The 16,691-nt window shown below is 41.1% G+C and overlaps 1 protein-coding gene across 1 annotated transcript; it reads right to left on the minus strand.

Annotated features, from left to right (window-relative positions):
• Positions 1-15,052: 15,052 nt before the first annotated feature.
• On the minus strand, positions 15,053-16,339 carry AKAP5 (A-kinase anchoring protein 5). Its single transcript, XM_008138957.3, has one exon. It carries the CDS (start codon positions 16,337-16,339, stop codon positions 15,053-15,055), a length of 1,287 nt encoding a protein of 428 aa, XP_008137179.2.
• Between the last annotated feature and the right edge of the window lie 352 nt (positions 16,340-16,691).

Genomic DNA, 16,691 nt, shown 5'->3' on the forward strand with positions numbered 1-16,691 from the left:
ATTTTTCTTTAGACTTTACCCAGAAGGATATTAGTCCTTTTTCATTTTTGGGAATAAACATCAATTTCAGCTTTATTGAAAGTTTTTCCAAACATATTGTTTATACCTAGGAAAAAGAAGAAAAGCAATGGTAAAATATTTTCATTTTTTTGATGTAAGTCATCTAAAAAGTAGATGGGGACAAGAAATGAAGTGGTAATTAAAACTAATTCATTAGGTTCTATTAAAATGGTATTGGAAAGGCTTCATTTAAAATAGAAGGAAACACATATAAACCATGGAAAAAGAACCTGAAAATGTATAATTCCACTAATGTTGATTTGCACAGGCATAGATAGTCTTGATAGTGTAACTCAAATCATTGATAAGTACCGATTTTTTGTAGTAATTGAAGGAAGAGTAGGCCAAGTGACAAGTTTTCATAATATAATCTGTGACTTTGTATATTTTAAACTAAGTGTAGTTCTGTGGCATTTTATTATAATTAACTTTTACATGCCTAGAGTGAAATCTGTAAATGAGTATTCCGTGCTGTACTTCTGTGTTTGTATGGCTGGACTTTTTGAAAACTGGTGAGATTACACAGCCCCAACCTGGATGTCTTAAATACAAGGAATCACATACTATGATTGTTGTCAAGACCTTGAAGAATCCACTGTGCTTCAGGATGTCTCTGTGCACTTGATTGCTTAGAGATATTGCCTCAGTGCAGTTGACATTAACTGTCATGAACTCTTCTATTTTGTGCCAAATAAAACCATCAGATATCAACTTAAATACTTTCACAGAAACTTGGATTTCAAAAACTTATACAAGAAACAAGGCCCACGGAAGAAATCTTCAAATACAAGTAACACAGCAAGATACAGGAGCCTGAAATCAATAATACATTGTATGTACTGTGAGTTTGCTTCAGAAACATTCTTTTAGAAAGTTTTGTATGGGAGAAAAACAGTGGATTTGATGTATTTTATGACAAATAAATTAATGTGACTTGATCATAAACATCTTTTTTTATCTCAGCTTATAGAATGTGTTCTTACTTTATAGTAGTATCTGCCACATACCTTCCTAGTGTCAAGGTAAGTAGTCTGTGCCAGGTAACATTTTGGATGTGTGATGCAAAAATGTACCAGTGAATCCAGTTCTTAGCAACCACAATGCAACCACCATTTCTGGAAAGAAAGGTAATATCTACACTTTTCCCAGAAGTTTCTTGCTTTGCTTTTTTCTTTCTTCCCTATTTGCTCCCTACTGCTTCTCCTCCAGTAACAATCATCTAAAACAGTGGTTCTCAACCAGGATGTATTAGGGTTCTTCCAGAGAAACAACCCAACAGGATGCAAGTGAGTGAATGTGTATGTGTGTGAATACCCCATGGTCCAGTCAAGTTGACACATGAGAGATTGATTGATTATAAGGAATTGGATCGACAGAAAATGAAGGCTGAGAAGTCCTAAGATCTACATTTGGCACGCTGGAAACCAGGAAAGTTGATGGTGCACTTCCAGTTCAAAAACCAGCAGCTCCACAAAGGCAGGAAAAACCAATGTCCCAGCTTATAGTCAAGCAGAAGATCCTTTACTCCCTCAGTTTTCAACCTTTCATCTCATGGCACACATAAACTAAGTACTAAAATTCTTTGGCACACCAAAAAAGTATTTTTTGCTGATCTGACAAAAAAAAGGTATAATTTTGACTTACACCAGACAACTATTGTGTTGGCTGTTGTCTTTTTTTAAGTTATTTATTGATTTTTAGAGAGAGGAAGGGAGAGACAGAAACATTGATTTATTGTTCCTCTTATTTTTCCATTCACTGGTTGCTTCTTGTATGTGCCCTGACCTGGGATCGAACCTGCAACCTTGGCGTATCCGGGTGATGTTCTATCCAACTGAGCTACCGAGTCAGGGCAGCTGTTTTTTTTTTATTTGACAATCTAAGGGAGAAGAGGTCACTGCCCCTGACTAAAATAGTAAGGTATTGCATGTTTTAAAAAATCTTGTAGCGTCTGGCTGGCATGGCTCAGTGGTTGAGCATCGACCTATGAATCAGGAGGTCACAGTTCGATTCCCAGTTGGTGCACATGCCCAGGTTGCAGACCCAATCCCCACTAGGGGGCATGCAGTAGACAGCTGATTATTGATTCTCTCTCATTGGTGTTTCTATGTCTTTAACCCTCTCCCTTTCTCTCTGAAATCAATAAAAATATTTTTATTTATTTATGTATGTATGTATTTATTATTATTTATTTATTTTAATATATTTTATTGATTTTTTACAGAGAGGAAGAGAGAGGGATAGAGAGCCAGAAACATCAATGAGAGAGAAACATCGATCAGCTGCCTCCTGCACACACCCTCCTGGGGATGTGCCCACAACCAAGGTACATGCCCTTGACCGGAATTGAACCTGGGACCTTTCAGTCCGCAGGCCGACGCTCTATCCACTGAGCCAAACCGGTTTCGGCAATAAAAATATTTTTAAATAAAAATTCTTGCGGCACACTGGGTGAAAATTGCTGCCTTACTCTAAGAAAGGTCAGTCTTTTTATTCTGTTCAGGCCTTCGACTTACTGGATTAGGGCCACTCACATTAGAGAGGGCAGTCTGCTTTCATCTATTGATTCAAATGTTAATCCCATCTAAATACACCTTCACAGACACACCCAGAATAGTGTTTGTCCAAATATCTGGGCACCCCGTGGCCCAGTCAAGATGACACATGTTAACCATCACAAAGATGGCCCCCCTCACCATGGGGTCATTTGGCAATGTGGAGATGTTTTTGGTTGTCAGACTGGGTGGGGGTGGAGGGAAAGTTGCTACTGGTATCTTGTGGGTAGAGGACTACTTTACTGATAAAACATCTCACAACGCAGAGGACAGCTTCCCACAAAGAATTGCCCAGCCCAAAATGCCAGTAGTACTGAGGTTGACTAATCCTGGTCTAAAAGCTTAAAATAAGTTTTATGGTGGTTGTCAAGAGAAATTTTGGGATTTTTATCTCAGTCATCCTTGAAGTTCTTAGAGTATGAGAGGTGTTAGTTCAGAATTAAATTCTATTTGTATTATCCTTTATCTCAGCCTTTAAAAGCCCTAGCTGGATTTGCTCAGTGAATAGAGCATCAGCCTGCGGACCGAAAGGTTCCAGGTTCAACTCCAGTCAAGGGCACATACCTCTGTTGCAGGCTCCTCCCCAACCCAGGCCCTGGTCAGTGCACATGCAGGAGGCAACCAATTGATGTGTCTCTTGCATCGACGTTTCTCTCTCTCTTTCCTTCTCTCTAAAAATCAATGGAAAAATATTCTCAGGTGAGGATTAAAAAAGAAAAAGATTTAAAAATACCCAAGTGGAGTGGCTCAGTTGGTTGAGCATTGTCCCATGAACCGAAAGGTCACCGGTTCGATTCCTGGTCAGGGCACATGCAGGGTTGTGGGCTTGATCCCCACCCAGTACAAAGTGTGCAGGAGGCAGCCAATGGATGTTTCTCTCTCTCCCTTACTCTCAATTCAATAAAAAAACATGTAAAAATGCTGTTAATAAAATTCGGATATGTATTAAGGAGCATGACAGTTTTTAATATATTCATGTAATGTTTGAATTAAGCAGTTGTGTCTCTAACAAGGCCTCTGTGAAATTAAAAAGTGATTGTAGGTTATAATTTGTGTACATTTTTAATCTGACCCAAAGGTGGCACCAGTGTACCTTTTAAGTATCTATTTTAGCCCTGGCCTGTGTGGCTCAGTTGGTTGGGCATAGTCCCATGCACCGAAAGGTTGCTGGTTCGATTCCCTGTCAGGGCACATGCCCAGGTTGCAGGAGCTGGATCCCACGGTGGGGGTAGGGGGGAAGCAGGAGGCAGCCAGCATCAATGTTTCTCCCCATCTCCCTTCCTCTCTCTAAAACAATAAAAAATCATTTAAAAAAATGTTAGTATTGATTTGAAAGAGAGAGGAAGGGAGAGGGACAGAGAGATAGAAACTTCAATGAGAGAGAAACATTGATCGGCTACCTTTAGCACAGCCACCACAGGAGATTGAGCCCCAACCAGGGCATGTGCCCTGACTGAGAATCAAACTGGCGACCTCTTGGTGCATGGGTCAATGCTCAACCACTGAACCACACCAGCTGGGATCAATAAAAAAAAATCTTTAAAAAAAAGAATCTATTTTATTTTTTAAATATTTTTATTGATTTCAGAGAGGAAGGGAGAGAGAGGGAGAGAGAGAAACATCAATGATGAGAGAGAATCATTGATCGGCTACCTCGTGCACACCCCCTACTGAGGATCGAACCCGCAACCTGGGCATGTGCCCTTGATTAGAATCGAACCCGGGACCCTTCAGTCCACAGGCCAAGGCTCTATCCACTGAGCCAAACCGGCTAGGGCAAGAATCTATTTTATATTATGTTCAAATTAGGCACCACTATTTAATTCACTTTTGTTATTGTTAATCCTCACTGAGAATATTTTTTTAAATTAATTTCAGAGAGGAAGTGAGAGTAGAGAGAGATAGAAACATCAATGATGAGAATCATTGATCAGCTGCCTCCTGCATGCCCCCTACTGGGGATCGAGACTGCAACTCAGGCATGTGTCCTGACTGGAATGGAACCCGGGACCCTTCAGTCTACAGCCCAGTGCTCTATCCATTGAGCCAAATCTGCTAAGGCGAGGATATTTTTTTCCATTGATTTTTTTAGAGTGGAAGGGAAGGAGGAAGGGGAAGAGAGAGAGAGAGAGAGAAACATTGATGTGAGAGAGACACATCAATTGTTTGCCTCTCACACACACCCCACTCCCCAACCAGGGGTGAATATAAAACCTAGAACCCAGATATATGCCCTTGACCCAAGGTATATGCCCTTGACTAGGTATTGAACCTGTGACCCTTCAGTGTGCTGGCCAACACCCCAACCATTGAACAACACCAGCCAGGGCTAATTCACTATTTTTTTTTAACACTTAGCTACTCCTGGATCTTGCTTTACCTTATAGAGTCATGACTAATGAGGGTTTTCCTAGAGTTCTATAATATACTAGTGGCCCACTGCATGAAATTTGTGCATAGGGGGATGTCCCTCTCTAATCTGGGACCCCTTGGGGATATCCAACTGCCAGTTTAGGCCCGATCCCATAAATAGGGCCTAAACAGGCAGTTGGACATCCCTCTCGCAATCTGGGACCGCTGGCTCCTAACCGCTCACCTGCCTGTCTGCCTGATCGCCCCTAACCATTCTCCCTGCTGGCCTGATCACCCTTAACTGTCCCCCCTAACCACCTCTGCTTCGGCCCTGCCACCATGGCTTTGTCCAGAAGGACGTCTGGAAGGTCTCCCGGTCTAATTAGCATATTACCCTTTTATTAGTATAGATAGAGGCCTGGTGCATGGGTGGGGGCCAGATGGTCTGCCCTGAAGGGAGTCCCAGATTAGGGTGGGGGTCCCCTTGAGGGGCCAGCCTGGGTAAGGGGCCTCGATCATTTTCCAGGCTGGCCACATCCCCATTGGGGTGAGGGTCCCCACCGGGGGTGGTGCCAGCCTGGGTGAGGGGCTGGGGTGGTTTGCAGGCCAGCCACGCCCCCATCAGGGTGAGGGTCCCTGCTGGGAGGCATGGCCAGCCTGGGCAAGGGGCTGAGGGTCGTTTGCAGGCTGGCCACGCCCTCATCGGGGTGAGGGTCTCCACTGGGGGGGCCTGGCCGGCCTGGGTGAGGGGCTGAGGGCTATTTGGGGGCAGTTTGCAGGCCAGCTAAGCCCCCGGCTTTGTCCGGAAGGACGTCTGGAAGGTCTCCCAGTCTAATTAGCATATTACTCTTTTATTAGTATAGACTAGAGACCCGTTGCAGGAAGATTCCTACAAGAATAGGGCTTCCTCGGGTCTATTCCTGCAAGAATAGGGCTTCCTGTGGCCAGAGCAAACCCCGCTGCTTCTGCTCCACTCCTTCGGCTCTGCTCCCGTCTCCGCTCCCATCTCCGCTGCCTTGGTTCCCTCCCTTCGTAGCCACTTCACTCCCTTCTGCAATGCTTGGCTTCCTTCTACGCTGTCTTCAGTCTTCGCTACACGCCTGCATATGCAAATTAACCACCATCTTTAGTGGGTTAATTTGCATACTCGCTCTGATTGGCTAGTTAGTGTAGCGGAGGGACAGTCAATTTGCATGTTTCTCTTTTATTAATGTAGATGAGGTACCGCAATATCTTGACACTCCTTTGATCAAGGTGCAGCAGATAACTTTAAAAAGATCACATTTATTGTGATTGTTATGTCAAGCATTTCTGAGGATTCTTGTGAGCCTTTAACCGTAAGACCTTGGAATTTTAGTCCCAATCAGGTTTGCTTTTCTAGTCAGGATCTATGTTATTACAGAATTTCAGGTCCCTGTTAGACTTGTGTGGACCAAGTAGGCCTTTGAAGAATGAGATCTTGCCTGGCTGGCATGGCTTAGTGGTTGAACGTTGACCTATGAACCAGGAGGTCACAGTTAGATTTCAGGTCAGGGGCACACGCTCGGGTTGCGGACTCGATCCCCAGTGTGTGGGGCATGCAGGAGGCAGCCGATCAATGATTCTCTGTAATCCTTGCTGTTTCTGTCTCTCTCTCCCTCTCCCTCTCTGAAATCAATAAAAATATATAGAAAAAGAATGAGATCTCGTGGATTTAGCACTACCACATTTTTCTGTAGTGGAAACAATATGGTAGTCCAAACCATATAGGTAAATATTAACATTATTTTGGGTCACTTGTGTTTTGTAATAAGTGCCTTGTAGGGAGGGAAATCTAAAGAACCTATGGTAGTTCTTTAGAAAAATGATATAACATTTGCAAAGGTAAAGGAAAAGTTTTAAAAATGCAGACCAAAGATTCCAGTGGAATGAGTCTCAGAAGTCTGTATTGGACCAGTTCTCATTTACCAACATTACCCTTCTTTCACATGTGCAAAGTCTGATGCCATGAGCTCAGTGGATCCTGTCCTCTCTTTTTATCTCACTGTTTTAAAGCGTGGGAAGAAAGGCACATAAATGGAAGACTTCTTTTTTACTTGAAACATCTCCTGTTTCACAGTTAACACCACAAGCTTTGCAGATCTCAAATTGGTGGCTGTGTTCAGAGCCACCATTATGGTCAAGCAGATTATGCATAGTAAACACTAGGGGGCACCACTACCAAACAAATGCTTCTCCTGGAGTTGGGCAGTGCAGAATTTGCAAAGCTATGCATGGTAGCCCTGCCTTTCCTTATTCTGGTTTAAGTGCTGGATTTAAGAAGCCCTTATTTTTAATTTCTGCAGCAGGAACAGTTTTCACTGAGGCATCCAGGAAATTATATTAACCCTTTGCACTCGCTTGCTTTTTCTCGATTCCTTTATTCTAATGCTAACCGTGTCGAGTCACACTCGACATCCGAGGGCAAAAGGTTAAATTAAAATACACAGTTGTATAAAGAACAATGAAAAAATACTCGCTAGGTGACACAACTGTATGTATTTGTCAAAATTTAGAACTCTGGCCCTAGCTGGTTTGGCTCAGTGAATAGAACATTGGCCCACAGACTGAAGGGTCCCAGGTTCAATTCTGGTCAAGGGCATGTGCCTCAGTTGCAGGCTTAATCCCCAGCTCTGGTCAGGGCACGTGCATTTATTTCTCTCTTTCTGTGCCCCCCGCCGCCGCCCCACTTCCACTCTCTCTAAAAATCCATGGTAAAATATCCCCAGGTGCAGATTAACAAAAAAAAAAACAAAACAAAAAAGAACTCTGCACTAAAAAGGATGGATGTTATATGTATGTAAATTATATATTAATGGGAAAAAAAATTGAGATCACCCAATATGAAAAAGCCTTAGAGCTTAATAAATCATAATGATCATCATTCACTATTCAACCCTTCACAGATCAGAAAAAGCACATTAGTCAGACATTAAGAGTATAGAGGCAATCCATAAAACTAAGAATAATTCTAAGCAAATTCACTCCAAAATCAACAAAATTTTTGATAAAGCTGTTTGTGGTATCTATCCTATCTAATAATAGAGTAATATGTAAATTACCATCACTCCGCTACGCCCACGATTGGGCCAGCGGAGGCGCAGGGGGTGGGACTCGGGGTGGCCGATTGGTGACACTGGGGTGCGACGGATGGCAGGCAACTGGTGGTCGGCTCGGATGCTGGGGTGCGGCCGAGCCCAAGGCCGGAAAAGCCTTATATATATATATGGCTAAGTTGACTTGCGCATGTATGATACATAGAAAGCTCTCTCTGGCGCCAATTACACATGTGTTTCGATCTGTCATTGTCAATCGTGAATTTGGTTGACACTTCTATTATAGAGAAATGGTGAATAGCGATATTAAAATATTTCTTCTACTTAATTTCCTTTCAATGTGCACAAATTCATGCACCAGGCCACTAGTTTCTCAATAAAAGATCAGGAAGTCAGATTGGCTTTTTTCACCTAAGTTGAGTAGTGGCCAATTGTATGGCGTTCTGTGTGAATACAGGACAAATCTAACCATTCTGGTGAGCATGCTGGAAGTACTCTGATTTTGGATGATCTGTGTAAAAGAGAAGTGATATTCTGACTTTACTAGTATGCTGCAAATAGCTATTCCACGTGAAATATCCTCACTGTAGTTTTTAAAGGATGATATTTGATTGGAGCATGCTTGCCTGTAGCTGCATTAGTTGTGGTTGTGACTGATCACAGATGTGGCCCAGAGACTTACCTGTAGCCATGCTGACCAGACCTGTGCCCTAAAGGTACAGATGTCAAAGTAGGGATTTGGGAAAAAAGGTTTGAGTACAAGTGTACAAATGACTGCATCTGCTTTTGTGCCCCCTGTACTCCCCCATTTCCCAGGAGTGCAGAAGTGGAAGGCCTGGGGTTTAGCCCACAAGTAGAGCTGTGAGCAGTATATGACAGGTCTAATTCCTGCTCCATAATTACACTGTCATCAAGATCAAGATATGACCTTACGTCCTATTCGAGTCTAGCCACCAAATGAGTCAGGGGAGATGTGTCTTGTCTTGCAAATGTGCAGAAACTGCTGGACATTGGTACTGTTGTGTTAGGATAGGCTGGCATTTACAGAGACAATTTTCAGTTTGGGAGTTTTCCAAGCTTTGGGCCACTCACTGCACCCTCCTCCTCCCCTCACCTAGGTTTTCCTTACTTGTTCATGGTGCCTGTGGCCAGCTTTGCTCAGGATTTTCTGTGGATGTGTAGTGTGCTCATGTACAAAGACACATAAGTACTCTCTTTCCTAAGCTCGGGAGCGTTACCCCTGCAGATCTTAAGCCTTCAGGGAGAAAATAAAAAGGTAGATATTCACAAAGGGGCTGGGAACGCCAGACTTCAGCATGAAAGGTAGATCTAAAAAGGAAATTAGAATTGCCTGTGAGGACAAGTTTTGCAAAAGGTAGAGTATCTTTTATATTAGAAAAATACAATTTAATTAAAAATTCTACAAAATGTGAAATATTAAATACCCTATGTACAGTGTTTGTACATTAATGAAATATTTTGTTTTGGTGCAAGATTTAGTTTTAGGACTTTTAAGACACTATCAACTTTAAATGGGTCCAGAGATTGGAAATACTCTCTCTCATAGAGTCCATTTATTACTATTGGGCTGTGTTTCAGAAAAAACAGGATTGTCAACATGAGGGGAATAAAAATCAGTGTCTTAATAAACTCTTGAAACACTCAGAACTTCTATTTTGTTTTTTGTTAATCCTTACCCAAGGATATTTTTCTCATTGATTTTTAGAGATCGTGGAAGGGAGGGAAAGAGGGTGAGAGAGAGAGAGAGAGAGAGAGCGAGAGCGAGAGCGAGAAAGAGAGAGAGAGAGAGAGAGAGAGAGAGAGAGAGAGACATCAATTGCCTCCTGCACGAACCCAGGGATCGAACCTGCAACCTAGGTATGTTCCCTTGACCTGGAATGAACCTGAGACCCTGCTGTGTGCGGGCCAACACTCTAACCACCGAGAACACGGGCCAGGGCAACACTCAGAACTTTGGAAACACTCCGCTTTAGCAGGCATCATCTGAATAATTTAAGCATTGTCACGTCAAGATTGCTTAGTTATTTAGAAAGACGTAAAGATTATTAACAATTTGTAGTTTAATATAAAGTAGGAACAATGAATATAGCAAGAGGTGATGAAAACAAGTACACCTCTGTCAAATTCATAGGAGACACCAGTCAGAATCGCCCTTTCCATGGAATCAGGTCAATGAAACTGAATTCAAGGTTTAGGTGTTTGTGTCTTTGCTGGCGGTGGGCTCTTTTAGGCATGTCATTGTAAAGTCTGTCCCACACCCAATCAGCAGAGAACTTGTTTGTAGTGTAAACTCAGTATTTTCATCAGTGTGATCTTCACAGTTTCAGGAAATGAAAGTAATATACCATGCTTCTCTTCAAAGATTTGAATAAGTAAAATAAACATGAGCCATTATGACATTTATTCTATATTAACAGTCAGTACACGTATTAATTCAGGTTGAAACCTTTTTACTAGAGGATTATTTCTTGAATATTAGCATCTGATCCACAGTAATATAGTACTAATTTTAATGAGAAATACAATATGGAACTTTTTATAACAGCTCACCCACTTAACGTTTTACAGACAAAGAACTACTATAAATATGTAACATTATGCAGGCATTTTTCTGCACCTGCTCACAAACCAGAAGGAATATACCGTTTAACTAGTTAGAAACGGAATGCTTTCAAGCTGCCCCTGTATTTCTATGACCACCTCCCACACCAGATGAAATTGTTTTTCTCTTTATTCTCCCCTCCATGGGACTTGTAACGCTGCATTCATTACCTGGGCTCTCTGCCTTCACTCCTGTCCCAGGGGCTGTTGGTACTGCTCCCTTGGTTAACAATGCTCTTCGAGGGCAGTCAGCCTGTCCCCTTTGTCAAAGTGTTTGGCATATGTTATACCCAACACATGTTGCATCAAATTGAACTTAATCGGGACATCTAAATTTGATGTAGTTTCCTTCTGTTACATTTTTATAACTAAACTAGAGGCCCGGTGCATGGATTCATGCACACTGAAAGGAAATTAATTAGAAGGTGGCTGGCGGGGCAGGACTGGATGAGATGGGCTGGACACACCCTGGAGCCTACCTCCCATGGTCCCTCCCTGCCTGGCTGCACCTGGAGTGGCATCGGGGCTCAAAGGGTGTCTGCAGAGTGAGCAGGGTCTCTCTGGCAGGTGGGGTCCCTTGGTCTGGCAGGCAAGGATCAGGCCAAAACCGGCTCTCTGACATCCCCCAAGGGGTCCTAGATTGAGAGAGGGTGGTTCTTGGGTGATGCATCCTGGAATTGGGCTCTCTTCTCTCTGGTTCCAGGTGCGTCACCCAAGAACCAAGCTGCCAAGTCACCACAGCTCAGCAGCTCCTGAGTTGAGTGTCTGCCTCCTGGTGGTCATTGTGCATCATAGCTACCGGTTGGATGGTTGGATAGTCGCTTAGGCTTTTATATATATAGATAGAGATCACTACAAAAATTTTTTTTAAATGTACCATAAAATCTATGCATTGAAATCTTGAATTCTGTAAAATAAGAAACTTCATGTCATACAATAAAACACAAAAATTTGTAAAGAATTCTAAACCTTAAATGATGGGCAGGAAAGTCAACTGATGTATTAAGTGTCAGATAAAATTAGAAAGACTTTTACATAGTTGAATAAAGTTGACATTAAAAGGATCTTTTCAAACAATGGGATTCTAAAGTTTCACAATTTTTTTTTAAATTCTGCTATTAACCCTGAAAAACATGTTTCTTAACTGCAAAAAATAAGGCAACTTGAAGTTAGAAATTTATGAAGTTAACTCAGAATTGCATGCCCTGTTATGATCCCTATCTTTAAAAGCCTTTAGTGGGAAGGCTATTCGCACATAATGGTGAAAAAACAGTCTCTCAGAAATAAATCAGAGTGTCTAAGACTCCACTAAATAGTAGACCAATTAAGATCATCACAGACTCCGAGCTGTCAAATAGATTACCTTGGAAGAAAATGATGCAGAGTTTTTCTGAAGAACTTCATGTGTGCCACGTGTTTATTATTCGTTGAAGTGGAGGAGATGGCAGGGAACATAATTTCTGTTTGAAAGTTCTTTTGTTTTCTGCTACCTTTACCTAAGTGTTACCAGGTGCTATTTTTATGTCCTATAAAGTTCTGTAAGGAAATATTAAGTGAATAATGCTACATAAAATAGAGGAGAGTTTTCATATTCTCTGGGTTGTAAAGCAAAGGGAATTAACACTTGATTCTTAAAAGAGGGAAGATAATGCTGAAAACTTAACAAGCATCCAGTAAGCCAACCAGCTTAAAAACTTCTGAGTTCAAAGAGAAACTGAATCCCACTAATTAATAAATGTTCACTAAAGACAACACTTCGACCACAGCAAATTTAAATGAAAATGTGCTATAAATTGCCTTTTAAATGATCATGTTAACATTGTTAAAGGATTGTGAATGAATAAGAACCTATTTATATTCATTTAATGTCTTACATATACAGTCAAATTGCTTAAAATACCATTATAATAAAAAGTTTTGAGAGATTTCTAAGTCATCTGATTCCTAATTATTTCTATAACAACAAAACAATTTGGATCACCTTAGAATTCACTGTAGTAGGAGGTTGCACGTGGAAGATATAATCAGGTTGAAACCAATTAATGTCTTGATTTCTTTTTCAAACTGGAATCCTACTTATTAATTCACCAGATATTTTCAGTAGCAAAGATTGAGGAGAAACCACTTAAGAATGAGTGCAAGTAGAGTACACTCATCATAAAAACAATCCATTATAATATTCTAATAAAAATATATATCAAACCACAGTGTGGGGAGGAGAAACACAGCACTAGATAAAAGGTTACTTTCTTAACAAAAAGAAGTTCATTACATATATTTACCTAGTAGCCAGTTTTAAAACTCCCAAATAAATACACCTAAACCTTTTAAAATATTTTCAATAACTAAGTGGTGTACTTTTTGCTCAATTATGAGAGATTAAAAACTTACAATGCAAGGTATTGGCTTGAGCCATCTTGCAGTAAATGAAGGCAGGATTCTTCAAAACACTGTAAAATGTACCAACTGTAGTCAGGTTTCTTAAATTGTTCACTTTTAAATATATGATATTTGCTGGGAGCTGTCCACGTCCATTAGCACCACATATAGTGAACTAAAAAGAAATATTTTTAGGGAGGATGACTCAGCCATCTTTTAAAAAAAATGTTTAAAAGTTAGACAAATAAAAGAAATTGGTGTTTTGAGTCATGTGTTTTGAAAGATCCACTTTTCGTCTTGTTGAACTGAAGGATTTGGGTGGGTTCCTCCCAAGTTTACAAGCATGAAGGTAGGGAAATCTTCATGCTTTTCAGCAAAGAATCTTACTGATAACAGTTCAGTTCCAAAGTCAGATTCGGTTCTTCTGCCAGAGGTCTCAACATGTACTTACAGGAAGAAAGAAAGAAGGTTCTACAGGACAAATGAGCACATACTTCCTATATGCAGTCCATAAATAATTCACGAAGTCACAAGATCATTTAAAATCATCTACCGTACATTCTTCTTTTCTAGGAATGTACAAATGCTCTTTAGCAAACACTGTACAACTCTAGTGAAAGCTCCTCCTTACTTACCTACTTTCAGAGTAACACTGTCACTCAACCTGAACAGCGGGGGACTGCACAGTCTGAAGCCCAACCTGAGAGCTAAGGAAGTATATTATAGTAGTATGGCCACGAGAAAAGATTGAAATGGAATCCCTTTTTCAAAAAGGATGGCAATCACTGATTAGATCGATGAGTTCAGTTACTGAATAAAATGCAAATAAGCCCTTCTCATTGTTATAAGTTCTTTTTTTTTTTTTTTGGTAAGGAATTAGCTGTACTGTAAAAAAAAAATTATGAATGTAATTCCCAATGTCCATGTGAAATGTTTTTTCCTAGTGTCTCAACACACAGGCACAAGGAAAGAATACGGACATTTAAAATGTACTGTGCTTTAGCAATAATGTTTTACTTTCTATTCAGCCTTGTACTTGGCTCATTCTTGGTCAGGAGTGAGTAATATTTTTACGGATTATGACTTTCTGAGGAGAGTTGAGGAGTGAGGTCTCTCGGGAGCAGTCAGCCTGCAACAGGAATCCTTGTTCTGTGGTGACTTGTTACCTGGGGAGTTTGCCTTCTCCCGGATGGAAAGTAACATTGCACTCTTTTCCTTTTTGCTCTTGCTGTTGTTCAGTTTTTTTTTGTTTTGTTTTGTTTTGAACCTTTTCATCGGCGGATCCCCTGCAGACATGGATTTATACAAGTCTGTTTGGGGCAGAAGGAAGGTGGCGAGGGAGAATGCTCTCCGCGTTGTGTTCCCACAGCTTGGCACTTGGTAATGATTTGCCTGTTGGATACATTTGTGAATGGCTTTTGTGAGGGACTTGAGCAAGACTGGAGACCACTCATGTTTAAAGTTTGACTATGCATATTCTGCATATTCTGCTGAAATTGGGAAAATGCAATGTTTTTAAAGGTAAGACTACTGCCTAGGAGTGTAACAACTATAAATAACACATTCACACCAAAAAAAGCTCACCATTTTTAACAAGATAAATGTGCACTGTAACAAAAAGTTTCTGAAAACTGAATGTCATGTTCACCTGTACACAGAGTGGAACTATCAGAAGGAAACCAGGCTCTGTGACATCAGAGGACCAAAAAGAGATTATGGCATACTGTTAAGTGCTCAATAAATACATCTTCACGTGCCACCTCAGCAACTCCTTTTACATCACTTGGCTACTGTGATCTGCGCTGACATCCTCCATCCAGAAGTAGCTGCGTTTTAGTGGTAGGCAGAGTTTCATAAACTTGATTAATTCTTCAACACTTCTGGGCTGAGGTTGTATCTTTAAATTCCACAGATGAAAATCTCTCGTTTGTTAATGAATGAGAAATGCCACAATTATGTAAAATAACTCATCGTTAAACTTTTTCCCCCTCCCATGATCTGGAAATTGAGTCACTGTAGAAGGTTGTTAATTTTGTTATCACCAGAGGCCATTTCATTAACCAGCTGTTCTATAGACAACTGGATAGCATTCTTGACGAGAGAAGAGGCTGTTTCTATTAAGAGTGTTTCATATTGTTCTGAAGTTCTCCCCTCCAAACCACACTCAGCAAAACCCCCTACTTCCTCATTTTCAATTGAAATTAAGAACTGCTTGGGGACGTTTTTAGATTTCTTAACGTCAAATTCACTAATTTCAGTGTCTGTAATAATAATAGCAATGGGCTCCATTCTTTTGTTTTCTTCCGGTTTGGGTTTCTCTGCACTGATCTCAGTTTCTTTAAAATCGGATTCCTGGCTCAATTCATCATCCTTTGGCTTAATCTCTTCAGCTACAATCTCTCCACTTTCATGGTCTTTCCCATTTGGTCCACTTTCTAGGACATGGTTTCTGGCTTCTTCCGCAATTTGTTGATCTGGGATTGCAGGTGAGCGGGGAGCATCAGAAACCACTGGTAGCTGATGTTCTGCTTCTGAAGTTTCCAGTGGGCTTGTCTGCTGGGGCTGGATACTTGGTTTTTCCTCAGTTGTTTCAATGTCTTTTTCAAGGATTAGAGTTCCTGTGTGAATAGCAGAATGCCCCTTTTCTAACCCAAGTTCTACTGAAATCACATTCTCTCCAGGAGAAGTTCTGCTGTTGCTCACATTTGATTCACAGACCTCATCACCCGCTTTCTGTGAGACCTCTCCACTTACTTCCTGGGTCAACTTGGTCTTTGTTGCCTGGTCATCCGATTTGGTTGGAGTTCTTGTATCCAACCTTTCTGCCTCTCCCTGAACTTGGATGCTGCAGTCTGCATCTTCTATAATTTCGGAATGATTATGTCTTTTCTCGCCCTTTGAGAATTTTATGCAGGGAATCCTAAGTCTGGATTTTGCCTTTTTCTTAGGAAGATTAGCATCCTCGGCGCTGACTTCAGGTTGCACTTTGGCCTCGGAGTGCTCTTGCAGCTTTGAAGAACCTGACCTTTTCCTGCGCGTCACAAGACGTTTTATTGAGGCCCAGGTCCCCCCTGGGGGCTGTGGCTGATCAGAAGCTCCAGCTCCTGAAGCACACTTCCTGGCCACGTCCACAGCTCCAGAGCCGGCTTTGGGCTTCATTGCTTTGGCTGATTTCTTTCTTCTCTTGAAGCAAAGCATCGATGCTTTTTCCTCCTGCCTCTCATCCTGAGCTCTAACTTCTGCTGATCTCGTCTCATCCTTGCTTTCTACTTGAATGTCAGAAACTGGGGTCTCCATTTTTACAATACACTCTCTCGAAAATGATATTCTCTCTTCCTTAGCAGCCGATTACGACAAGAAGCTGGGCAAAAGTGTCATACTCAGCAAAATTTCTTCCAGATGTATTCACTCCTTTCTTCTTATTCCATACAGTTGTTTGAGGTGGTTTCTCCAGTATGCAAATGCTTAGTTTCTCTAGTACTATAATTTCTCTTTTTAATTTCTTCATGAAAGCCCTTTACTTGATAGACTTTGTTTTAGTTAAAGATTAACCTGGTGAGAGGAGAGAGAGGTGAGAGAAGATAAAATATTTTATTTCACCATCAGCCTGTTGTTTTCTATAGACAATTTCCATTGAATGCGTATGATT

Source organism: Eptesicus fuscus, chromosome 5 (genome assembly GCF_027574615.1).
Source record: "Eptesicus fuscus isolate TK198812 chromosome 5, DD_ASM_mEF_20220401, whole genome shotgun sequence".
Classification (NCBI taxonomy): domain Eukaryota; kingdom Metazoa; phylum Chordata; class Mammalia; order Chiroptera; family Vespertilionidae; genus Eptesicus; species Eptesicus fuscus.